Source organism: Tachysurus fulvidraco, chromosome 19, assembly GCF_022655615.1.
Source record: "Tachysurus fulvidraco isolate hzauxx_2018 chromosome 19, HZAU_PFXX_2.0, whole genome shotgun sequence".
NCBI lineage: Eukaryota > Metazoa > Chordata > Actinopteri > Siluriformes > Bagridae > Tachysurus > Tachysurus fulvidraco.
This window is the reverse complement of record NC_062536.1, coordinates 4,174,635-4,202,174: the sequence shown is the minus strand read 5'-3', so window position 1 is coordinate 4,202,174 and position 27,540 is coordinate 4,174,635. Positions and strand designations below refer to the sequence as shown.

General features: G+C 37.1%; 1 protein-coding gene and 1 long non-coding RNA gene across 2 annotated transcripts in view; one reads left to right on the top strand and one right to left on the bottom strand.

Moving 5' to 3' along the window:
* Nucleotides 1–1,901: 1,901 nt before the first annotated feature.
* LOC113645631 (NACHT, LRR and PYD domains-containing protein 12-like) lies at nt 1,902–19,907 on the bottom strand. Its single transcript, XM_047803813.1, has 11 exons — nt 19,780–19,907; nt 16,151–16,239; nt 15,642–15,758; nt 15,303–15,341; nt 13,296–15,080; nt 11,908–12,102; nt 10,279–10,452; nt 7,152–7,325; nt 6,412–6,585; nt 5,838–6,011; nt 1,902–5,245 (listed from the first exon to the last, which is right to left on the bottom strand). Exons 2-11 carry the CDS (start codon nt 16,201–16,203, stop codon nt 5,239–5,241), a joined length of 2,892 nt encoding a protein of 963 aa, XP_047659769.1. The 5' UTR covers nt 16,204–16,239; nt 19,780–19,907; the 3' UTR covers nt 1,902–5,238.
* Nucleotides 19,908–23,101: 3,194 nt separating this feature from the next.
* The window catches only part of LOC125139539, a 10,589-nt gene continuing 6,150 nt past the window's right edge, over nt 23,102–27,540 (top strand). Inside the window, exons 1-2 of the long non-coding RNA XR_007138568.1 lie at nt 23,102–23,280; nt 23,399–23,502. This is a non-coding gene — a long non-coding RNA (uncharacterized LOC125139539). The remainder of the gene's footprint in view (nt 23,281–23,398; nt 23,503–27,540) is intronic.

Here is a 27,540-nt window from a genome sequence, read left to right as displayed (position 1 = left end):
CAGTGGGGTGGTATGCGAGAACTAAGGCAGGTTGAAAACAAGCTGGGCAGCTGCATTTTGGATCATTTGCAGAGGACGGATTGCGTTCATGACCTGGGGATGAATCACCTGGGATGAACAGAAGTTCAGTTTTGCTGGGATTGAGCTTTAACTGATCAGCAGTCATCCATGATGATATTTCTGCCAGACATGCTGAGATCCGGTCAGAAGCTGTGGCATCTGATGGTGGGAAAGAGAAGATAAGTTGTGTATCATCAGCATAGCAGTGGAGCCCATGTGATGAAATAACTTCACCAAGAGAGTGAGTATACAGGGAGAAAAGAAGAGGACCAAGTACTGAGCCCTGTGGGACGCCAGTAGATGTCTTTATGACATCATTATTACAGAAAAAAAGATGTTTGTGCTTATATTCCTTCATTCCCGGTTAAGTCTCAACAAAAAGGTGCATCTAAAATTGCTGAATTAAACATAGTTTGAATCACTTCTGTGTTCCAATACTGAGTGCAGTGTGAACTGACCCAGTCTGAGTTGTGTGAACACATGAAGGACAGGTGATGATGCTGACCCAACAATCTTGGGTGATTTCATATGCAAAAGTTTAGGAACCCCTGACAATTTCAATACTGACAATACATAGCAGACTGCACATATCATTATAAAATACTCAGGCATTGTTGAATAAAAGTACAACTTGATTTCAGTGCATGGACAAAGAAAATGATGCACTCATTTTTTGACCTAAAATGGTAGTAACAGTACTGCTCCAGCCCTTGGACTTCTGACACAGCAGCTTGACATTTCATTTATATCTATCTACTGCATCTTGCAGAATAGAGGGACAGTGCCAGGGACTTGGCCCAAAAGCAAAATGGTGGTTATTGTCTAGATGTATATTTGTGTAAATCTGTTGACCTTGTGGTACAGTGTATGCCTGTGTCAGCACACGTGTCCGACTTAGTGCCTTAGTGGCAGGAACTTCCAGGCTAGCAGTATTTCGCACTCACTTCCTGGTCAGTGGCCTTCTTTTACGGAGCACATCTGGGGCAACCGCCATTTCATGTGCTCCAGGACTATTTAAGCTGCCAACATGCTTTCTTCGCTGACATGATTTCTTTCTACAGAAGTTCTTTTGCTCAGTAAGCTATTCTATATACTGTATTTATTTAGCTCATTTTGGCAGTGCTTGCTTTCTTGTGTCCTGCTTTGTCTGCCCTGTATAGCTCTGTTTGCTGATCATTTGGATTATTGGCTCATGATATCTTAAGTCTGTAACCTGATGAACCAAAGTTAATGTATCCGATGATTTAAGAGATTTAAGCACTTCTTTATGTCGCTCTGGATAAGGCCGTTTGCCAGATGCTGTGAATGTAAATGTAATACTAATAAAAGCAAAACAACATCACAAAAATCTAGCTGATTTGAACCAGCCCTAAACCATCATGCTGATCTAATTTTAATCATTTAGATGACCTTACCCACTTTGCAATATTTTTGTGTTGTTACAGATGCCCTTACCCTCTGCAATATTTTCTGTTGTTTTGTGTTGTACTGTATGTTTGCTGGATAGAGTGACTTTGAGTTCTAAACATATTAAATATTAATAGAAGTAAAATGGAACCATCACTGGAACAGCATTGATAGAGTCCCATCTCATTAGAGAAGTCAAAGTCATTCTAGCCCTTCAAAAAGAACCCTGCCAGAGCTAACTCTATAGACCTAGTGAATGGACACTAAAAATTAAGGTCCCATCTGTATGGATATATTTTATAGTTTTTATTGGAAAAAAGAGCATAGCAACAGAGTTGCAAACTTACAAAAGAAAAAAATGGCAGAAATAGCTTGAAAACTATTAAATACTAAGTGTATCAGATCAACAAATTTGTGTGCTCAGAAAAACAAAATGGCATAAAAGTTTTTAATCACAAAGAATACTCTGAATCTAAATTTACACAATATACACAATAACATAGTCATTCCAGTCAATCATAGGCCAGACATAGAGAAGTCTAGAGGTGATTGAAAACTGAAAATCAAGTGACATGAGCACACACACACTTTTTTATACATGTATAGAGCTAAAAATGTGAAATAGAACTGAAAAATTACTTGAGGGTTATTTAATTCTAAGGCCTTTCAACATCTCTACAATCCCATTAATGTCTGATTAATTCAGTTAGTACCAGGCTATTCAGATGCAAAGAAATAAAAGCAAAAAAAGATTTATAGGCAAAAATCATTGAAGTGCATCAGATAGCAATAAGCAAGGAAGACTTATAGAGTCTAGATTTATCTCTGCTTTGATATGCTTCAGTCAAATCAAGGCTGGGACGTCTAGGGGTTAACTAACTTCAGTGCAGTCTTGTTTGTTGTAAAAAAAATAAAAGGCAAAAAGATATATCTAAAAGGATGTGATGACAGCAAGTGTCAATAAAGAGAGTTAGTGTTACTAAGCAGATCTGGGCAAATCATAATTGTAGTATAAATGTGTATATTAACTTTTATTCTCAACTTTATACTTTGTATAAAGTTCTAGCTGATACTAATAAGTTTTCTTATTTATCCTCAAATCTATGTGGAAAATGGGAATAATTGGAAATTTGAAATGTGAAGATATGATATATGGAAAACAAAAGTTCTATTACAATGATAGAAAATCAGTGTCTCCAACCATTGGTAATAAATAATTTTGTCAGAATGAATAGCGATGGAGCAAGAAGGACAGTTATGTAAAAAACACCTCCAAGATTATGCTCAGAGATGGTCCTTGATTTTCTGCTACCGCTTCCTTGATTAAAATTGATGAACATTTATTAATTTAGTGTTCTAAACATATTTCTCTATGATATTTAATCCCTATTTGGTTATGAACTCTTTAAGCCCTTTGTAAAAAAAATGTAGGTGTTGTTATGGATTGTGATTTTAAATTGGAAAAACAGATTAATTTAGTAGTTAAATCATGTTTCTTCCAATTGAGACAACTCACCAAGGTGAAACTTTTCCTGTCCTCTAAGGACTTTCAGAGAGTTGTGCATATTTTTCATCTCAATTCGCCTTGATTACTGTAACAGCCTTTATTTAGGTATTAATCAGGCCTCTCTCTCTCCAGACTGCAAATGGTCCAGAATGTGGCAGCTCGCCTATTGACGGTCACATGAAAGCGGGAACATATCTCTCCCATTCTCGCGTCTCTTCACTGGCTTCCTGAATTATAGGATTCATTTTAAAATATTGGTGCTTGTTTTTAAATCTCTTAATGGGTCAGTGCCAAGTTACTTATCAGATTTGATTAATCTGTATGCTCCATCAAGAGCACTAAGGTCTGCTGACCATTTGCTCTTAGCTGTTCCAAGAGTGAAACTGAAGAGCGGGGGGAACCGAGCCTTTGCAGGTGCTGCCCCAAAGCTCTGGAACAGTTTGCCTCTCTATATTAGACAGGCTCAAACACTTGAGGTCTTTAAATCTGCCCTAAAAACTTACTTTTACAGTCTGGCGTATGTACTGTACGATGCCATGTGAGAGCTGCTTTCTTTTTTATTGTGTCTTTAGTATTTTTCTTTTATTTGTGTTTGTATTAATAAACCATGTTTACTTTATGTATGTACAGCACTTTGATAAACACTTGTTGTTTTAAAAAAATGCTTTATAAATAAACTTGACTATATCTTGAACTGGAATCTGGGTTGAGTGTAATTTCTAACACACTGTTTACACACATGCATTTTATGTAGTACTGTCTACTGTACATTAGGTCTATGTCGTATACTTAGTTATGGGTTTATGTGGCATCTTGGCCTTAAAGGAATGTTGTTCCATTTTACTGTGTACTGGATCAACTGTGCATGGTTGAAATGACAACAAAAGCTTTTTGTGACTTTTTGTGTTACTACATAGATAACTAGTGTGCCTGCTGATATTCATTCATTATTTAATTCTACATATGGGGCAAAATATGTTACACTGATGAAAAATATATGATCATTTATTTTTCAGATCATGCCTTATCTCTTCTTACTACCCGCTGGCAAATCCTTTTTGCAGGCTTGATCATAATTAATTATCTGGAACATAAGACCTGCCATATTTTATGAATTGTTCAAAGGGTCTCCACATTTTGGTATTAGATACAGTACAGCTGGAGTGACAATGTGCACATCCACAATTCCTTACATAATGTATTAATTAAAATGGTTCATCAGCCAATTCCAGTTACTGTATTAGTACAGCGTTCTTTATTAATATGTGAAATACTAAGCTGTAGTTATATCATTTTCCCCGGGTACATTTGCTTCACTTTAGATTCCGTTAGGACATCCAGCACATTTAGATAGTTATTTGAATGCAGGTATGTACTTGAGAAGCAAGATTTTGTGTGAGTGCAAACAATTTTGTGCATGAACAACGTAAATCTGTGCATGAGCAGACTTAAATTTTATAAGAGCAAAGGAAATCTTTTTCAGGGCAAAATGACATGATCTTGACTTGCCATTATAATTCCATTAAAATAAGACAGGCAGAAATGAAGAAACAATGTGACATATCACAATGACCATGAATTGAATGACCATAAAAAAGTAAAAAAGTAACTAAATTTAAAATATGAAATGTTTAGGGTGTGCAAGGTATTCTAAAGATAGCACTGCTAATGTATAAAAAAAAATCTAATAGAAGGAAAAGGCAGGCATAAATGTAACAGTAACAATTTAACACTAAGCAAAACATCTCTTGTACTAAAAAAGTAACTAAACCTACAATCCTTCTTTTGGACATCATTATAGCAAAAAAAGCATTATGTTTTCTGCATTTCTGTAATCTAGTGTTTGGTGCAGTGTGAACCAGTCTGGATTGTGTGAACTGTACAATGTTGGGTTATGGTATTAAACCAATATGATGGGGTGATTTAATTTAAATGACAAATTTGTTTATATTCCCTTCTAAAATAAATAGTGTAAAAATATTATTTTAAATATAAAAAGTGTTTTTGAATGTAAACATTTTTGAACGTAACAGTTTTTAAATTTTTTTTTTTTACAATATTAAGCAACAAAAAGAATGACAACATTGTATTTAATCACAATCAATTAAACGGGGACGTGATGGTTCAGTGGTTAAGGCTTTGGGTTACTGATCAGCAGGTCAGGTGTTCAAGCCAACAAGCTGCTGAGACATCAACATTGGGTCCTTGAACAAGGCCCTTAAGCTCACCTGCTCCAGGGGTGCCAGAGTGTTAAAAGATGTTCACTATATCCTAAATATAAATGAAAAACATGTGAATTAATATCCACAATCTGGACTGTGGTACTTCATGATCAACAGCAGGTAATCATCTCTGCTCCTAGAAAAACATTATCATTTCCTTTTTATAATTAATCTTTTAACATTTCCTGATTAGCAGCATCTGTGTTACAAAATGAGAACTGGAAAATGAACAGATATACAGATCAAACAACTATGCTTATCATATATTTGAAGTTGGTGTAATTTAGTTCTTGTACTACAGCTAGGTTTAAGTGTAAACTTTAAGAAAACACCCCAAGTTAAATTTTACAACTAAAAAGTACAGTGTTCATTTACAATCACTCTCATGCACTTAATTTGTGACATTTTATAGACTTTCTCTGACTCCCTGTCTTCTGCTTTCACATGAATCTTAAAGCACACACTGAACACAAAAGTATTAAATGTAAATTCTGATTAAATACAGTGAAATTTTCTAAAACTGTTTATATTTCGTAACCTGGCAATCTGATATCTACTGAAACTAAAAAGCAAGGTATAAACTAAAGATAATATGGTTAAATTATTAATTGTCTTTTAGATATAAATACAAGACTACTCACCACAGAGTCTGTAGTTCGTTATGTTCATCATCCTTAAGCGCAGAAATCATCTTCTTTCCTGAGTGTCCCATGTTATTTTCGGACAGATCCAGTTCTCTCAGGTGTGAGGGGTTTGATCTCAGAGCTGAAGTCAGAGCAGCACAGCCTTCATCTGAGACACCACAATCACGCAACCTGCAGAAAGATACAACGACACACTTAACAGGTTGTAGTCAGTTTGTCTTATTGTGGACCGACATACATACAATAGGTATTTAGAAATGTTTCGGTATCCCCCCGCACTTTGCCAATCTACTTGCCTGCTCTCTGCCCCCCTCCCTACCTCTCTCCTTCCCTCTCAAACCCGCTCACATGAACAGAACATTCTTGATCAGGTTCAGACTTATTTGTTTTGGGAGAAGTTGTTTGCTCTTTTGTACATTCACTGTTTTTACCCCAAGACTGTGAATGTGTCAATGGTTTTAAATTTATTATTGACATTTATTAATATGAAATGTGTTTGTCGATTAATATAACCTGGATGAAATTTAGAATTTTCATGATTTACTATTAATTTTTAAAAACATGACCTTACCTCAATATCTCTAGTTTACATTGAGGATTTTCCAATACATCAGAAAGACACTTCACTCCTGAGTCATCTATTTTACTCCAGGACAGATTCAGGTCTCTCAGGTGTGAAGGGTTTGATCTCAGAGCTGAAGTCAGAGCAGCACAGCCTTCAGCTGAGACACCACAATTACACAACCTGTAGAAAGACACGATGTCACACTTTTTTTTAATCTTGGCTTGCTTGTAAAGATGATGAATCTGTAATGTCTGTCCTCTATTGACATAGGGCATCACATAGAGGGGATGGGTTGAGTATTAATAGACAAAAGATATTTGTTATTATTCTATTTTTGATATACATTTTTAATAATATTGAGATCTGTTAGTTAAAGACGCATTTCTATATATTGCATCATATCTCATTTTTTTCAGGATACAGACAGAACTGAGATAGAGAATTGATCAAGCACCCCAGCCATGTGACCTTTTCTGACACGTGCACAATTACCAAAACAGCTGCTATAAACAAGCTTTTTAGAAAGAGGAACATGAATTTGGACCTAGGACAGAGACAGTGTTTACTGAATCATTTCAAACATTTAACTCTATGGCTTCACATAAGACATTATAGAACAGATCAGATTTGTTGTCTTCCCCCTCAAGACAAACGTGATGAACTTAAAATTTGTGCTTCAGTCTCAGTATTACAGAATGTGTCTCACAGAGGAGCAGGTCAAGTGCCTTTCAGAGAGATAATCTTACCCCAGTATCTGTAGTTTACATTGAGGATTCTCCAGTACAGCAGAAAGACACTCCACTCCTGAGTCTCCTAGTTTATTGGAGGACAAATTCAACTCTCTCAGGTGTGAAGGGTTTGATCTCAGAGCTGAGGTCAGAGCAGCACAGCCTTCAGCTGATACACCACAATCACGTATCCTGTAGACAGACACAATGACACACTGCAACAACCTTGTTCTTGGTTTAAAACTTACTTTAACTGTGACCACTTTACTGTGACCATGAACTTTGAGATGAATGCACATCTTAAGACGTATAAAAAATGTAAAATAACATAACTTCACACAAAGCATCTTTATTAGTACTAATGAAAATAAACAAGATTAATAAAATAATTTTTTACTCTCAACTGATGTAATCTTTTTTTAATTCTACCCAGGTAATGCCTATGGTACTCAATGATCCTATAATAATCCTTATTGTTTTTGAGATATATATGTTTATCTCACCCATGAGTCCTGTTGAATTTTATCTTGGTAAAAGCCATAGTTAAAGGAAGTTCATGTCACCTTCAAATGTCCTCTAAACTGGCAAGAGAGTTTTGTCGGTAAGACCCGGTTTTCACCCGTCCTCCTCCAGCTACAGACGTGACTGTTACCCCACTACACGTCTTCTTCGATCATCACCTGTATCCTTCACCATCACTCTCCCTACCATACCTAAAATGACCCGACCCTGGAGGTGTGAGGCAAACGTGCTAACCACTAAGCCACCGTACCCCACTCCCTTTTTATCAATTCTTTCAAATTTATTTCTGGTAAAACATACTAAAAATACTCCAAATGTCAAGGAACAGAGGTGTTGAGACCTCCACATGGAAACCCGGAGGCAGGTGCAAACTTCTGCATTCAGCTTGGCCTCCATGTTGAATAGCTCTTTGAACAGGGCTTGGAACAGGGCTTGGGATGCCACCACCTCAACCTCTGGAAAGAGCTCTGTAGAAAAGGGCTTGGAGCTCTGCATTTGGGACTGCCCTGTCTGCCTCTGGAGAAAGCAGTGTACTGGAGGCAACCTGGTTCTGCCTCATAACGGAAAGGGGCTTGGAGCACAGGAGGCCATCCTTTCAGCCTCTGGAGAGAGAGCTGTGCTGACTTTATCATGATGGATAGATTCAGTTAAAGACTTAATGCAATTTGTTGGCCAAAACCTTTGTATTTACATTTATGTTTAATTCCCTTCTCCTTTATTAAAATTTTGCAGACATATACAATGTATTATTTCAGTTAAAGAATAAACAATATGTTTATGAAGAAACAAACTATTCAATACAGCATCAATCCCCCACCCACAACCCTCCCCAGAGGCCACGAGGGACAAAAAATTCTGGTGAAGTAGTCCTCTAATAAGACGAAGGTCCACATATTACTGTAAGCTTCTCAATAAAACACAGTATAGGGCTCCAGATTTTATAAAATTATCTCAGTGAGCCTTTGGAAGGGTGACAGATTTTTTTGAATTGCATTGCAAATGACATCACTTCCTGTGTTTGAATCATTAGGTTTCACGGCGGTCTCTGTCTTAAAATTTAACTGTTTTTTTATTTGTTAATATTTTACATTGTCGCTTTCATTCATTAAATTCATGAATTTACTTTACTTTTCAATCGTTGTTAATTTTATTCCGCTTCTTCTGCAGAAACATTTTTGTATCCTGTCTTGAAACAGCTAGCATAGGAAAACGCTCTTCAGATCTTTTTAATATTCCAATCTGTTTCAAGTCATAGGTACTTAATCATTAAGTATGGCAAACTTTCAGCTTGTCCAGTGTGTAATTCCTCCTCCATCATTAGCGATAATTTTACTTGTGATAAGTGTATTTTAGTTAGCTCTCTGACAGAGAAGATTTTAGCTTTAGAGGTGCGCATCCAGACATTAGAGAGGATTAGCGATTGCGATAGTAGTGTAGTTTCTGCGGGGGAAAATCTGAATGCCTTAGTCCGTCTAAGGTATCCAGGTATCCAGATGCTGTTCCCATGGGCAAGCCTTAGCGTTAGCTTTGCCGCAGAGTTGTCACGAATTCGCCCTGCTTTGCGGGCTCTAATGCCGGAGTTGGAGGTTTACTAACTCTGTGTACCATTCCGCTCTGCTTCACATGTCTAACAGGTTTGCTCTCCTCAGTGAAGCACCCGCTGAGAAACCTGAAAGAGCTCTGGTTATAGGATACTCCATCTTAAGGCATGTGAAAAGGCCTTTAGGGGCTCCAGAAGCACTGGTTAGGTGTATTCCGGGAGTCAGGGCACTGGACATAGTGGGTAATCTTAGGATCTTAGGCAAGCATAGGTACTCAAAGATAGTTTTCCATGTAGGAGCTAACGATATACACCTTCGTCAGTAAGAGATTACTAAGAGAAATATTTTAGAGGTGTGTAAATTAGCAAGGGCAATGTCTGATGCTGTAGTATGCTCTGATAAGATAGAAGATCCTCTGAGAACAGCAGTTGTTTCCATCTTAGATTCAGTAGTGGTTAACCAGAATATACTCATAATGGACGTCAGTAGTGGTTAACCAGGACCCACTCATAATGGACGTCACACTATTGATCACACTTGTTCTAACCCTCGGATTAAATATAGAAAATACAGTTACAAGCAGCGACATTGTGAATTACTTCAACCTTATGTACATTATAACAGCACCTGAGATATAATGTATCTTCTGAGCTTATCTTTTTTACCTTCCAGTTCTTCAAGGTTGCCTTGTAAGGCAATATAAATATATAAATGTAACACCTAGATGACATGAAAATGGATGTGGTATCTCAGTGCTTAAGGTGGTCTACAATTGGAAGGTCATGAGTTGAAATCCCAGGTCCACCAAGCTGCCACTGCTGGGCCCCTGAGCAAGGCCTTTAACCATCAAATGCTCAGTTGTATAAAACAAAATAAAAAAATGCTAATCATGCTGAAAAAAGGTGTCTGCTAAATGCCAGAAATGTAAATGTAAATGAAAAGCTTTCTAGCCAAAAACTCAATTAAATTAATGGGAAGCACACACTTCCATGCTGGCAGCAAAATCTATTCTGACACATGACTTACAGTTCAAATCTTACTACAACAAAAAAATGACAATAATTTCAGAGAGATAATCTTACCCCAGTATCTGTAGTTTACATTGAGGATTCTCCAGTACAGAAGAAAGACATTTCACTCCTGAGTCTCCTATATTACTCCAGGACAGATTCAACTCTCTCAGGTGTGAAGGGTTTGATCTCAGAGCTGAAGTCAGGGCAGCACAGCCTTCAGCTGATACACCACAATCACATAACCTGTAGAAATACACAACGACACAATGTTTTTTCTTGATCAATCACAGTATATAATAATGCTGAAAAATAGAGCTGTTCAGTGATGAGGGCAGATTTTGAACAGATTGATGGACTGGGAAATACAGGGTGGGAACAAGCTTGAAAAGAAAACAGGACTCAGCCCGAACTTTGGCCATGTGCAGTTGTTTATGCTTGGTGTCACGTGTCTGCTCTGCCCTTGTCTCTTCCTCCCCGCCTCTGCACACCTGTTCCTCATGTGTCTGATTGTTATTAGTATTTAGTTGAGCCGATTTGCCTTGGGCAGCGCAGAATCCTCTGTTGTCATTTGTTGTCTTGAGTCCGTGTTCCTGTTCTGTGTTTTGTTTAAGTTAATAAATCCTGTTTTCTTTTAGCTATCCTGCATTTGGGTCTGATTTTATCCACGCGTCACTGACACAGCCGCTCAAAATAAGTTATACGATTGCAGAAAAACTATATTACTCAAGAGGTCTGTAATTGTGAATTGTGGCAAGGCACAGATCTGGCCAAGGTTACAAAAGAATTTCTGCAGCACTTAAGGTTCCTAAGAGCACAGTGGCCTCCATAATCCTTAAATGGAAGAAGTTTGGGATGAGCAGAACTCTTCCTAGACCTGGCCATCCAGCCAAACTGAGCAATCGTGGGAGAAGAGTCTTGGTGAGAGAGGAAAGAAGAACCCAAAGATCACTGTGGCTGAGCTCCAGAGATGCAGTAGGGAGATGGGAGAAAGTTCCAGAAAGTCAACATTCACTGCAGCCCTCCACCAGTCAGGGATCTATGGCAGAGTGGCCCTCAGTGCAAGACCGAATAGAGTTTGCCAAAAAACACATGAAGGATTACCAGACTATGAGAAATAAGATCCTCTGGTCTGGTCTGATGAGACCAAGATTGAACTTTTTGGCTATAATTCTAAGTGGTATAATTCTAAGTGGCTCATCACCTGCCCAATACAATCCCAACAGTGAAACATGGTGGTGGCAGCAAAGGATATGCAAGGAAGAATGGCAGAGGATCCCCAAATCCAGGTGTGAAAAACCTGTTGAGTTGAACTTACTGAGCAAAGGGTCTGAATACGTATGACCATGTCGGATTTCAGTTTTTCTTTTTTAATAAATTTTCAAAAATTTCTACATGTCTGTTTTTTTCTGTCAAGATGGTGTGCTGAGTGTATGTTAATGAGAAATAAAATGAACTTTTTTGATTTTAGCAAATGGCTGCAATGAAACAAAGAGTGAAACATGTAAAGGGGTCTGAATGCTTTCTGTACCCACTGTATATAATTATATGCATATTTAATACTTTTTAATGCATAAGTAATACTGGAGAGAAATAATCACTTAACTAATCTATTTGTTCTGCATATTGTACCGTTAAAGAAAAACAAGGCTTTACACAACTGCTGCTAATTTACAGTGAGTCTCAGAGAAATGATCTTACCTCAGTATCTCCAGTTTACAGTGGGGGTTCTCCAGTACAGCAGAGAGACTATTCACTCCAGAGTTTCCTAGGTTATTAAAAGATAGATCCAGTGTTTTCACAGTCAGATGTAGTTCTCTCAGACTGGAGGTTTTTGATCTGAACACTGAGACCAGAGCTGACCAACTTTTTACTCCAAGTGAATCGCACATGATGCTGAAGGAAATAGAATACATTATAAACCAACACTAGAGTGAATGATAAAACATATTAAAACCTTTACTGAATATTCTCAGTTTCAAAAATTACAAAATCTTCTCTTATTTTAGATTAACGCTAATCTAGAGTTAAATTGTTAGACTAAAGAAAATAATCACTGCTCAGGTGTTTAACTCAGAAGAGCACAAACATGAAGGAAATTGAATAAATGTATTTTTTCACTATAATAAATATCCTAATGGTCAGTTTCAGTAAATTGGAATCTAGTGTTAATCAAAATACAAATTCCAAACAGTTTAATTACTTACATGTAATTAAGCATTAGTATACTGTAAGATGTTTTTTTATTGAAAAATAAAAATTACATAAAATCATAAATTCTGTTAAACTTAGACAGTAAGCAATATAATTCATATTTTTTGCCAATTATATAAATTGTGTACATTGGAGAAACAATTCATTTTAGTTGCAGATGCATCTGCACATCTTTGCTGGACATATTACTTGACTTGACTCTTGAATTAAACATTTTGCTTAATACAATTGCTTGCCTTGTCTTTTTGCACTATTGATCAAACTTTCTTGGATTAAATTGAGCATTTATTGATATTTACTTATTTTGTGTTCTGCTTATGTGAATGTTCACATAAACTAAGATTAGGATGCAAGTATTTATGTGCATAGAAGCAAAAAAAAAAAACAACTTATTTACAGTAAAAGTATTCTAAGTTCTAAGAAACCTTCCTCCAAAACTAAACACAAACAATTCATGCTGTGTCTCCATCACTCCCTGGAAAAAATATAGAGGCTGGTGCTGGTCACTACAACATAAACCTATCCAAATCAGTTCCAAGTACACATTTGTTTGGAACTATTGAGAGCTACATGAACCATGTGTGTGCATAGCAGTCAGAGCAAAGAGTTTAGCAATTCTCTTTTTCATTTGACTGTGGGGGTTGATAATGGGTCTTGTAACTGATGTGTGTTTACAGCAGCTGCTTTGCAGTGCATTACATTTTTTGCATTACTGCAAAAACTTTGTTCTAAATACCTGGTGGAATTAAAGGTTTGAATATGCATCAAATATCCAAAAGGTCTAAATAACCCAAAGTACATATTTATTAGAGTGATTGCAGTTTCTTTCTTTCTAACACTGTATCAGCAGAACAGTTATTTTCAGCTTTACTTACCTTGCTTTTCTGGATTCTGCAATCACAGGCATCACCTTCAGAAGAACAGCTTCTGTGATCTTATCTGTGCTGATATATTTACTCAGGTCAAACTCTTCTAGCTCCTGTGCTGATGTCAGTAACACAAACACCAGAGCAGACCACTGTGCAGAAGAGAGTTCACTTTGTTTTCCAGACTTCAGGTAGTGCTGAATTTCCTCCACTAAAGAATTATCACCCAGTTCATTTAGACAGTGGAAGAGAGTAATGGATTTCTCTGTAGGAAGATCTTCACTGATCTTCTTCTTAATGTATTGAACAGAATGCTTTACACTTTGGTAGCTACTTCCTGTCTGGGTTACTAAAGCATGTAGGAGTTTCTGATTGGACTTCAGTGAGAGACCCAGAAGAAAGCGAAGGAAAAGATCCAGTTGTCCAGTCTGACTTTCTAAAGCCTGATCTACAGCACTCTTGTGTAAATGTGAGATTATATTTTCTTTTATCTCCTGTTCAGAGAGCTGATTCTGTTTAAGAACATTCCTATTTTCCATCATGAAGGTCAGGTGCACATACAGAGCTGCGAGGTGCTCATGAACACTCAGATGTACAAAGCAGTACACTTTACTCTGATGAAGCCCAAGCTCTTCTCTGAAGATCTGTGTACACACACCTGAGTACACTGCTGCTTCTGTCACATCGATGCCACACTCTCTCAGGTCTTCTTCATAGAAGATCAGGTTCCCTTTTATAAACTGCTGAAAAGCTAGTTGTCCCAGTTTAAGAAGCAATTCTTCATCACTCTCCTGCTTCTTTGAGTATTTTTCTCTTATGATGTTTGTCTGAATGATGAGGAAGTGTGTGTACATTTGAGTCAGAGTCTTGGGGATCTCTCCACTCTCTGCTTCACCCAACATTCTCTGTAGAACAGTGGCTGAAATCCAGCAGAAGACTGGGATGTGACACATGATGTAGAGGCTTCTTAATGACTTCAGGTGTGTGATGATGTTATTGGCCAGGCTCTGATCACTGATCCTCTTCCTGAAGTACTCCTCCTTCTGTGGGTCACTGAACCCTCGTACCTCTGTGACACGATGCACATAGTCAGAGGAGATTTGATCAGCTGCTGCAGATCTGGAGGTGATCCAGATGAGAGCAGAGGGAAGCAGATTCCTTCTGATCAGGTTTATCAGCAGCACAGGCACTGATGCTGATTCAGTTACATCACACACTTTCACTGTGTTCTGGAAATCTAGAGGAAAACGACACTCATCCAATCCATCAAAAATGAACAAAACCTTTTTTGAACTCAACATTTCGTTTTCTATTGTTTCCTTAAAAAAGACATGAAGGAGCTCCATCAGACTCCATTTCTGGTCCTTCATCAAATTCAGCTCTCTGAAAGGAAGTGGAAATATGAAGTGAATGTCCTGATTTGCTTCCCCTTCAGCCCAGTCCAGAATGAACTTCTGCACAGAGACTGTTTTCCCGATGCCAGCGACTCCCTTCGTCAGCACAGTTCTGATGGATTCATCTTGTTCAGATAAAGGCTTAAAGATGTCATTGCATTTGATTGGTGTTTCCTCTGTTGTTGTTCTCCTGAATGCTGCCTCAATCTGTCTCACCTCATGTTCATTATTAACTTCTCCACTGTCTCCCTCTGTGATATAGAGCTCTGTGTAGATCTCACACAGGAGTGTTCGGTTCCCAGGGCCTAACATTACTCCATGCAAATACTGAAATAACTTCATCAGATATAATTTTAAGTTTTTCTGGAATTCATCTACAGCCACAGATTCTGGGCCATGCCTGTGATATGGTGAGAGTAGAAAGAAGTGGTAAAACACTGACATTGAAGATATATTTTTCTGACTGGTTACAAAGGATATTTTTTATATTGTTCTTACAATGTGTTTGTCTTATTCTAGTGTTTTTCTACAATCAAATCACTCTCTATTTTTCACCAGCAGGTTTTGTAATAACATAATATAGTTGCTGCATATCAGTGTTACAGTCAAGTTTTGTTCTTACTCTGTATCTGTGATGTTCTTTTCTTCCTCCTGTAAAACACTGTGAATAAAATTTGTAATTAAACATTAAACTTAATTTTACACGGTACTAAATACATTGTGACTTAGAACATTATGAAACTGGAACAAAAAATTACTTTAATTCTAGATTTTAGTTATTCAAGTTTTCCTGTATGGTCTTTCTGATGTTATTGAATACATCACTTTAAAAGACCAGGTAAGTGTTATAAACTGATACAAATACAGATATAATCTTTTAGGAAATATTGTAAGAAAAGTTAAGAAGTGGTAGTTTTAGTAATTAGTTTGCCATCAGATATTAAAAGTAAAGTGATATTACGTGTGTTTAGTTGATGACCCTCCATCTTTAAAATCCAAGGGAGGCTCAATAGACTCATGACTCTTCATGGAGATACAGCTAGGTGCTGGTGATTCTGATCTCTTGCCCTGGAGTTTACTGCAAAACATTAATAAACAAAAATATTGATATGATAAGGTCCTTAATGATTTACACTTACATTACCCTTATCCAGAGATCTCTCTCATTTATACAGCTGAGCAATTGAGGGTTAAGGGCCTTGCTCAGGGGCCCAGGGGTGGCCCAGGTATTGGAACTCATGACCTTCCGATCAGTAGTCTCAACACCTTAATCAATGAGCTACCACTTCCCTCTTTTATATACACTCATTTGTTTATAATGAACTTCATAATTCTAATAAAGATTAGATTTTACATGCAATGAACAGAATTGAAATGAATAGTAAACACTTTGGGTAAATCACTTCTTTATTTCTGTACTCTGTAAATAATTAAGGTGAGAATAATCATTGACTAGGCATGGTAGGCTACCGTATTTTTGCGGGTGGGGACTCATTATCGGTGTCCTGATCCGGATTCTCCATCTTTGAATGTTAGTAAAGTATGCACACAGCCGAGACCTGTAGAGTTGCACACACACATGCACACACACACACACACACACACACACACACACACACACACACACACACACACACACACACACACACACACACAGACACTAGATTTTACTCATCAACTTAGGTTAACTGAACTATTTTTAGTGACTGATTAAAATCACATTTCATATATGACTATCAATTTGCAGTGTATTTATAGTAATGTGTATTTATGTAAAAGAAGACAATATAAAGTTCTACTATACGATATAGGTTTCAGTATAATGGCATCATGTTGGCACCAGGACGGAGGGAAACTAAAGTTTTTGGTTGCTTTTTCAATGATTGTGTGTTTATATCTAATGCCTGAAAATATATAAAGTAAAAGGTAATTAAAAGATATATTGTGACACTTGCTTTGCATACTTTAGTATGTGTGGAGTGGCACAGTGGCTATAGTAAGTAGCTGACTACTCATCTTTTAACTGTTAATGAAAAGCACTGTTTTATCTATTCTGCAATGTTTGCCTTTCCTGTGTAGGCTAGTAATTATTCAATCATTATTCAAATCATTAGTAGCACATTAATCTGTTTGACAGATATTATATTCATAACTGTTATTTTAGAGAATTGTATAATACTGCCCTATAACAGCCCAGTTTGCCCAATAGAGGTTAGACTAACAAATAAGGAGCAAAATTTTTACATCAGAGAAAAAATATACACCTGCAGTGTATTCAATGCACTATAAAAGACAATGCAATTAAAAAAAGATATTTTCTTATCCCTGCTATTTTCCTCGGGCCAATCTGACCCAGCTGGAAAGTTTAATGTGTCATAACTCCACATATTTGCCTAAAATTTACCAGGATTGTTCCAAATTATGAACTTTGCAAGTAAAATTAATTGTGTCTAAATGTGTTCAGACCAATATATACTACGCGTTTTGGATCCTCCTGGGACCCATTTTTGACCCGGCTACATTTAGTGGGGCATTGGTGACACTTTTGCCCTTTTCAGCACAATGAAAGTACAAACAGACACAAAACTGCACACACAAAATGTCCACTAACATACGCACCCAAAACACACACTCACACATGCACAAACACACAAATATTGGGCATTGCATTTCATTAGGCCTCCAGAAAAAAAAAGGCCAAACATTTGTAAATATTTCATACTTTTGATATGTCTTTGTCTAGCAGAGGGCGAAATATGATCTACTGAAATGATACTACACACACACATTGGGCATTGCAATTCATTAGGCTTCCAGACAAAACAAAAGCTACTCATTTGTAAATATTTTACATTTGCTATATGCATTTGTCCAGCGGGGGGCAAAATCTGATCTACCAACAAGCTTCACACACACACACACACACACACACACACACACACACACACACACACACACACACACACACACACACACAGTCAAACACTGGGGCATTGCATTTCAGTTGGCCTCCAGACAAAACAAAGGCTACACATTTGTAAACATTTCTCACACACACACACACACACACACACACACACACACACACACACACACACACACACACAGGAGTTCAAAAATAAAATACATTTGTTTTGCAAATCCTATTTGTTTCCTCTCTCTTATTTATACATTTATTTGCATCAGTAAGCTTTGGCTTGGAGATATGCTGAGTAATGTTTGACATTTATCAGTCAGTGGTTATCCAAAATAATATTTAATAATTTCTGCTTATTTTACTCAAAAACATAGCATAATTTCATAAGGTTTATCATTCATAAATTAAGTATAATAAGAAAACATAAGGAGTGTAAAAGAAGTTTTATTCACATGAAAATATGCCATGTTTGTGTGTGTGTGTGTGTGTGTGTGTGTGTGTGTGTGTGTGTGTGTGTGTGTAGCCTGCTGTTGGTTGATCAGATAACATCTGGTAGGCAAAATAGATATTACACAAAGAATGGTGATGATTGTAGAATTTTTGATTTATAAGCATTCGTTAGTTTGGCCTGTAAAAAAACAGGTTTTGTTATTTGCTGACATTAAAAATGGTCAAAATGGTTTCAAAACAATCTCCTGCCCTTGAAATATACCAGCCTGTAATTGTGCATCAACTTTTGTGCCTCTATAGTGAAAATAATTTTACTAAAAAATTATGCATTTTTGTATACAAGTAAGGTATTATACCAAATATATATATATATATATACACAAGGTCAAGTAGACTCGGCGCTCCTAATTGGCATAGGAGGAAAATATAAGGGTTAAAACATAATAATGTAAAATTAGTTGTAAAATGTACAACTTAATATGTAATCACAGTTCAGAAGGAAATAGCAGCACATGATGCATAACAGAGAAACAATGTTTAAAATTAGAATAATTTTATTTCAATATAATACATTTGATATAAAGTAAAAGTATACTAAAAATTGTGAACATGTGCTTGTTTTCAAAATGACATGTCATGAAGGAAAATGCACTGGGCAGATTGTGCCAAAAAAGCATACTGTGTTCTTGATATCTGAAAGTGTTTCCATAAACTTTAGTAACTTTTGTGGTTTTACTAGTTTACATTTCTGTATACTGTACAATACTTATTAAAGTGTCTATTATAAACATCTAAACAAATGTATTCTCAATTCTTTTTAAATACTGCCTGACTGATTACTGATTTTACTCCATACTACATAGACAGTAAGAAAAATATGATGCATCTGAGAGAAATGTGACAAAAGATGTTAACACAATGAAACTATATATGAGAATATGAGAAGAGGAAGTGTTTAACAGGTAAGGTTGTACTTGTGATGTGTCTTTCAGGAATTAGTCAATTCTTTGGATCAGGAAATGTAAACATTATGAGCAGATTGGATATCCTGTTTTCTGTCCTTCATCGATTCCTTTTGAGGGGTCATTAAACTATAATGCATTCATTAATCTATTCTTCATCGGTGTATTTTTTCTTTACAATGTTCTAATCCACTCCGTCCAGGGTGTATCCTGCCTTGATGCCCGATGACTCCTGAGAGGCACAGGCACAGGCTCCACGTGACCCGAGGTAGTACGGATAAAGCGGTAGAAAATGAGTGATTGAGTGAGTGTTCTAATCCTGCCTACAAACACGACCATACCAGACTCCACTTCCCACAATGCACCTGTACTCCAGACTTCTGATTGCATTTACCTATTTCTCTTTACATCCATCATCCTTTGTTTTTCTGATAGGAGTTTCTTTTTTTACTGAATTGAACTGACTTGTTTACAGCCTATAGACACACTTAGAGTTCTGCTTCTGAGCATAAAATTATATTTTAAAAACATATTTGTTCTACACTAAGAAAACTATATACATCAAACATCCTAAATGTTTCATTTAAGTCACTTGTAGTAAATAGCCGATAAAACCTGTATTACAGGTAAAGCTGTACCTGTACAGGTAAGTTTGTACACCTGTCCCCTACACTTATGCAGATTTCTTACAGCTAATTTTACACGAATTTATGTAGAATATATCCACATTCCTCTTATATAAAGTCATTTATAATAATAAAATCACTCACCTCTGTCAACAGTTATTGTAGTGTGACATCAATATTACCGCTTCTACCTTAAAAACACGATTTCGTTTCTCAACAAAATGGAGCCGAGTCAAAAATTAAAACACTTCCGCTTTAGGAAGGAGGATTCATTACAGGTAATGTGTCATTCGGGAATGAGTCGACTCTTTGAATCGTAGGTTGGAAGCTACGGAGCCCGCCTGGTCACCCCTTGGAGAAAAGAAAACAAGACCCGCAAATCCGTGATCACGGATTTGCGGGTCTTGTTTTCTTTTCTCCAAGGGGTGACCAGGCGGGCTCCGTAGGAAGCAGACTCGCACCCAATAGAAATACATTCTAATACACACACACACACCCCCCCCCCCCTCACCTCACCTCACCTCCCCCCCTCACCTCACCTCACCTCACTTTGTGACGAATATTCTGGGTTGCTGTTTCAAATTAATATGATACATTATTTTAGCTGGACGTGTGTGTGTGTGTGTGTGTGTGTGTGTGTGTGTGTGTGTGTGTGTGTGTGCTAGTTTGTCTGCTGGTGTCTTAACGAGCACGTTTTTTGATGCACCTGAATTATTTACTGCATTGTTGTCAAATCGCTTCCTCATGTACCACCTTTGTCAGTCCATATACAGTTCATACAGTAAGTTTAAAGACCACACTAACAACAGGATCGATTTAATGAACTTTACTGAAGTATTAATAATAATTATTTTCATCATCATTTCTTTACTCTCTGTCAATGCCTCTTTGCTTGTTGCTGTATTTGTCTTGGCACTTATGGATTTCAAGCCCGTAGGCGAACCACCCGAAATCCCCCCCACTGCCAAAGGTCCAGAATTTAAGTCGGGGTTTTTTTCATGTGATTATACACGATACACAAAATTTTATTACTTATTATTTATTAACCAGTAGCAAAGATTTAAGATTTATTTAAAAGTATGCATAACAGTATATTAAATTAATCAATCAATGGTCTAAGCCACCACCTGTCTTTCCACCTTTAACTCCTGAAATCTTTCACCACCACGCAGTCATCTGGTTTGAGATTGTATAGATCTGTTTATGTTGCCTTGGGCAGCACCTCTTTACATGTATATGGATTTGTGACAGAACAGTGGACAAGGTTGCACAATAACATAGCATTCACATCTTCATATTGAGTGAATCCCTACTGGAGATGCTGTTGTACATCCCTCCTTTTGACACGTGGTTTTACTCATGTGTCAACTTGGTATAGTAAGGAAACAATTTATTTGCCAAATATGGTGTGTCATTGGAGCCGTACCAAACCCCATTTTCTTACCCCACAACCTGTTTTTAATGCTTTAATTTCTGCTGCTGTGCACACAATTTCTTTATGCATAGAGGATTTTTGTGTGGCTGCCTTTGTTGCTGAATTCACTTTGGCGTTATATGTAAAATGGAGTCAGTTTTCCCTGTATGTGCTTCACATTCACATATAGCAAGAGGTTTTTTAATAGTGTATCCAGGAGATCAGAAATCATGATTTATTTACCAACAAATTAAGGAAAACCCTCTGTATCCACGCTTTTATTTACAATCTGAATACTAGGTCCAATAGCCTCAAACTTTTCTTTCAAAAACCATGGAGAAACCATAACAACTGACCCAGTAGGTTTCAATCCACTTACAATTTCCCGTAACTGCTGAAATGTGATCAATTCAAATTGATTAAAAATAGCAGTTTGTGTAACAGAACCTAAATAGTCACAACTCATTTGCGGGATTGTCCTTCTAAGATTCTCAATCTTTGTTTTAAATGAATCAAGAAAATTCTCGCATATTGATGGGGACGAATCTACATTTATTATAGGAGGATTTACTACTGAATTTATCATATAAACAATGTCTTAGGATTATTAGAATTGTTTTCTATTAACTCGACAAAGCACTTTCTTTCTGCCTGCCTACAAGTTTGTCTAAGACCTCTTATCTCATCATTTAACCATGGATCTGACCTAATTTTGCACTGTTTACTTTTTTGGGGAGCTACTGTGTCTAACACCTCTTTACAGGCTGAAGGCAACCAGTACAAGTGCTCATCAACACCTATAACCTGAAGAACAGTCAGACACTTTACACACCTCATTAAACATTGTAACAAATTCTGTATTAGTTGAAGATGAAAAATTGCGAAAGCATTGCAAAGATTTCACAGGATTGACAGAACAGCATGAGACAGGGATATTGAAAAGTACAGGTTTGTGGTCAGAGATAAAATGGTCATTTAGTACTTAATCTTCGGTAGAGAGTCCATGTGGTAATACCCGGTCTAGTGTATGGCCATGGATATGAGTCGGACCATTCACTAATTGTGTTAAGAATCAATCAGGTTTAAAGTCTTCGTGTGATGAATATGACTTTTTCTCTGCCCTGCAGTCGTCTCAAATACAAGATGGCGCCAAACAGCTGGATGGGTACTTGGCCTGTTCAGCAGATCACATGGACTTGCTGAAGTCCTTCCCAGCAGTGTGCAAGCTTTCTGTGAAGCTGAACACTCCTCTACCTGCCTAAGCGGCCTGTGAAAGGCTATTTAGCATCGCAGGACTTGTCTTCAGTCCAAGATTAGTAAGACTGAATTCTGGCAACTTTGAAAACCAGCTTCTTTTGAAGATGAACAGACACCTTTTCAGTTTCAACTAATGACTGGTGTATTAGTAGCTGCTGGACATAAGTGGCCTAGGTGTGTGTGAGAGATGGTGACCTGGGGAGTAAGTCCTACAAATGCTCATACCACATGACCAAAATGTTCTCCTACCAGCAGGTCTTTTTTTCTTTTTTTTTTAAGAAATAAGTTATTTATTTTTCATTTTTACCTGAGGTTAATACAAAAGTCAAATTTCTGTTTTTGTTTTTTTCTTTGATGTCAGCTCTAAAAATATGTGAGATTAAGAAGATATGGGAACCCTGAGTATGCTTTACTATAAGAAAGCCACAATCAAGTTCACAATCAAAGTTCTAACTGCTTGGTTTAAAAAAAAAACTTTCGAGAGAGAGAGAAAACAAGAAAGAAGAAACAAAACAAAGACACCACCACACAGACTTACTCGGCTATGCCAATATCAACCCCAGGCATAAATACGACTCTACACTGTTTCGGTGTGTATTGACAAGTGAATATTGTCAGGTTTGGTGCTTTAAACAGTGTCTTAGAATAAATACTTCAATTGATTCTACAATATTTTTTCTAAGAGTGCCAATAATTCTGAAATTTATTTGTGTATATACCTATTATACATAGACACCTATTATATTCATTGTTCAAACTGAAATGAATGACTTATTTTGGTTCCCTCAGCTGAGAGAGCGCTGGAAATGTTCGACTTTGAACTTCTTCTGGAGAGACCAATGTGTGTGATGTGGTCTCACTTTGAACGAATGCTGAACTGGACCAATGGGAGCAACATCATTATCAAGAAATTGGACAAGTCCATTCAGAGTGTTGCCTACCTTCTCAGCATTCAGGAGGATCATGTCTGCAAGGTACCTACTCAGAGCTGTTCTGATCTAAATAGCTGAATACTTGTGTAGCATGATTAACATGTGTATTTGCGCAGCTTGATTGTAAACTATGTGCTGACATGCCATGTTTCCGATGAAGGTGGTGGAATCAAAGGGATATAGCTACATCTAATTTGAGTCATCGTGGGCAGCGCCATCGGCTATCAAGTGGCACGACGGGATGCTGTTGAACGACTGCCAAGTGTAAGCCACGTGTAAATTAGTAGGTTTTTACCAGTCAAAGTTCAAATGTCAGGGTTAAAGCACAACGTAAAAAGTTAATTACATTTGATATTTATTGAACTCTTTTTTTTTTTTTTGTCAAATCAGAGGTTCTGTTCTGGTCTTATGAGGGTATTTCATTAAATATCAGGCTGCAAGCCAGTGAGAATCTTTAATCAAAATTTGGAATGAGCTGATATTGATTTACAGGGTTACACAGGGATTTAGAAAAATCCCTTAAAAGTCATTTCAAAATTCACTGACACTTCACTGACAATTTTTGTCACTTCCCCGAACTGTTCCAGGCGTCACCTATTATCCCCGTTCTCTCTTTGCTCCTTAGGGCTGGCTTGTGTCTGTGAGTGCCTTGGTTCCTGTTCCCTATCCCAGTTATTACCTCTAATTTCAGCCTCCCTCTCCTATACAAACCACACTTCCGATTCAGGCAGGGCAAAAAAAAAAAGATTCCCTACAGTTGGGAGGCTCAAATTCTTTTGGAGATTGACAATGTCTTTTGACCTGTACATAGTGGAAATGGTAAACTGCTCAGCACAAACGTATTTTTAGTCGAAAAACCAATATCTTTCTATTCTGAATAAATTTTTTTCAGTTTTCAGTGTTCATATTTACCGTTTGAAATTGATAATGACCCTGATAGCATAGACGCCTTTTCAGTTTCACTGCAAGCAGTTGTGATTCGCTTCTGGGTCTGAGGAAACAGATAAAACAGAAATGACAGGTCCTTTTATAGCTCACTGTTGATCTTTAGGAAGTGTTATAATTTAATATAAATGGGATATACTTTGCAATAATATGTCTTTCTAGAATTTTCAAAATCACAGTGTTCTGCAGGAACGGGAGTAAATTGAAGCTTATTGGCCACAGCAATAGCAGGTATCTGACTAATCAAAAGTACAGTGTGGCGCCTGTGACCGATCCATTTTCCAGTTCTCAAAGACACAATCTTCAGGACAATCAGAGCAGATATGAATGTAAATGCCTGTCAACGTGAAACAGTTGCTTTTTTTTCACAACAACAACCACGCACTTGATTTGAGAAAGACTCTGGCATAGCATGTGGTTGGTAGCTCATCAAAATTCAAAGAAGTATCAACAAATTGTCCTTGACTCTGCAAATTCTGTTTAATGCTAGTGTATAGAGCATCACCTTTCTGTAGAATGTGGAGTAACTGCTGTACCTTGGATCACTTTGAAGTGGGACTCACTCCTAATGATTTGTCCTAAATGACAAGTGACCATGAGCCCTCATTATATTAATCATATTAAAAGCGAGTAATTATATCGCTTCCATGACAGTGAAGAAACTATGTACACTGCTAGCCATTTTAATAGAATAATATATATATATATATACACACTGTATATTTCCCTTAAATGACTTCAACGAAACAAGTTGAACAAATGAGTACAAGGAAAAAAGTACCTCAGAAAAATATTACTTTCTACTTGCCATGACCACATATATGTCCACTAACCTTTTAAACAGCAGGAGTAATAAATTCAGGAAAAAAAGTTTTACAACAAGTATTTCTGAACTCAAATCAAGTAATAAATCTCACAACATTTTACATAAATATACAGAAATGCTACCTCAGTCGTTACCTCAGAAATCTCCTCAGGGATTACGGACTCTGACTGACGGATTATTAGCTATGCAAAATTCCCAAGTTCTTAGTGCCGTCTGATGTGTGTTTGAATGATGTTTTATTAGAGTAGTATTGTTTTAGTTTTTTCAGTATTTCTTCAGTCAAAAAGCTTGACAGTATAATTTTGCTGAATAAACAGTTTTATAATTTCATCAGGATTTTAATGGAATAAATAAAACTAATTTATTAGAATGATAACATTTGTTTTAACACACACACATTCATCAATGTTCATTTTTATACTCAAACTACACGTTTTTTTTTCCTCAAAGGGAAAATTTCTATATGCGCACATCTGTATTAATCTGCAATGGCGCATTCACACGTGGTGAGGTGACTGAGAGGTGAGGCATTTATAACAAATTATATGAACATTTTTGCACACAAGTTATAAATTCATAGTCATAAACTGTTAAAGGGATATAAATATGGTTATGAACATAATGACAGTCAAACTGCAACGTTTGACAGCGGTTTCTGACAGGATTAGCGCCCTTAGCGCTCACTGAGCTTTTTCTGAGGTACTTTTGACACGACTTTAAAAATTTCAGTAGCATTGAAAAAGTTTAATAAGTCAAGGAAAGATACGCGACAAAAGTTTAAAGGTACTTTTGACATTTAACAGTGGCAGGAATTGAAATTACAATCTCTTGATCGACGGTCCAAAACTGTACCCACAGTGCTATCAAAGACAAAATGACATTAGTGAATAACAGATGCTGAAAGGATGTAGCTTTTCTCAGAGGAACTTTTTACTGCAATATAGTGCATCCTGACAGCCTTAGTGCTCTTGTTTTTCTGATGTATTTTTTACTTCACTTGCTATCAGTGACGTTAAAATGTTTAACATGCCATAGTAAAATAATGTAAGTTGACAAGAGTTATAAGGTTCTGCAAGATATCAAGAAAGTCTATATATAATTACAATATGTATTATGACAAACAATTCGGCTTATTAGCCAAACAATAGAATGACAGGATGCAGCTTTTTTTTCTACAGCTGAATCGACAGCAAAACAATGAAAAATTATATTTGTTTAGCCTGACATTAAACCGTCATGGTAGTTATTTATGGTAGTATTTTTCTCTGATCACAGACAGCTCGTATTTTAAGTGCGCTGTCCTCTGTGTGTTTACAGGTGAACTTGGACTCTCAAATATGACTCAGGAACCGGTTCTTTTAATGAATCGTTCAAAAATCTATCGAATCAAGAGTTATGTGTTCGAAAGATTCAAATGAATTTTTAACAATTGATTGCCAATCTGACCAATGTTTCCCCTGCCTTGTGACCATAAGTCCCTTGGGATAGGCTACATGCTCTTATGCGACCCTCTTTAGTTCAGAATATATAAAGAATTTTAATTGCTTTACATTTCAACAAGATTTACAAAGTCTTTTTTGTGTTTTTTTTCTTACCCTCAGGATGGCAAGTCCAAGCAGGTCAATTAACTATGCACCTCTGAGATGCAAGTGTGTAGAAACACGCACTGTCCAAAAAGGCTCCACTTTTATTTTAAGAAAAAAGAAAGTGGAAATAGACACGTACAAAACCGCCACGCAATGTGTGTTAACACGACACACACACACGGAACACAATTTAACAACAGGTCGTTAATATTCCAGGTGTGTAGGGTGAGAACGACACGGTCACAGGTTCCCATCTGGGATTTATCTATAATTTGTGGTCAACATATTTTAGATGTCTCCTTGTAGAGGGATGAGGCTGTGGCAGAATTACACAAAGGGGACGAGGTGGAACTTACTCACCTTCACGCCACCATCCAGTCGAATGGGAGGGGAAATTTAATTCCTCATCTCACACAACTGTAAAGGTACACAATATAATGCTAAAACACATTAGTTGCCTCTGTAGACATGTCTTATGCATCTCCTGATGATCACAACTTGATGCAGATCTTGATTTTTACAGAACACTTCTTGTCAAGTTCTCCTCAGATGTGACTTCTGCCAAGACTTCCTTCTACAAGGAAAAGCTTGAAGCTTCCTCACATGACCCTCGGAAATTCCACAACATCATCTCTTCTCTGCTCAACCCCCCGGCTCCACCTTCTTCATCCTCCCTGACTGCAGAAGACTTTGCTTCTTTCTACCAGGAGAAGATTGAGGAAATCTGCCGGACCTTCACTTCAGCCCCGACTGCACTTACATCTCAGAGTATGGATTCCCCTACACCTTCGTTGTCACATTTTTCAACTGTGGCAGCAGAAGAGATTTTACAACTCATCCAGTCCTGCAATCCTACCACCTGCCCACTGGATCCACTCCCTACCACTATGCTCCAGACCATCTCACAAGACCTCTTGCCCTTCATTTCCACTATCGTCAATAGAT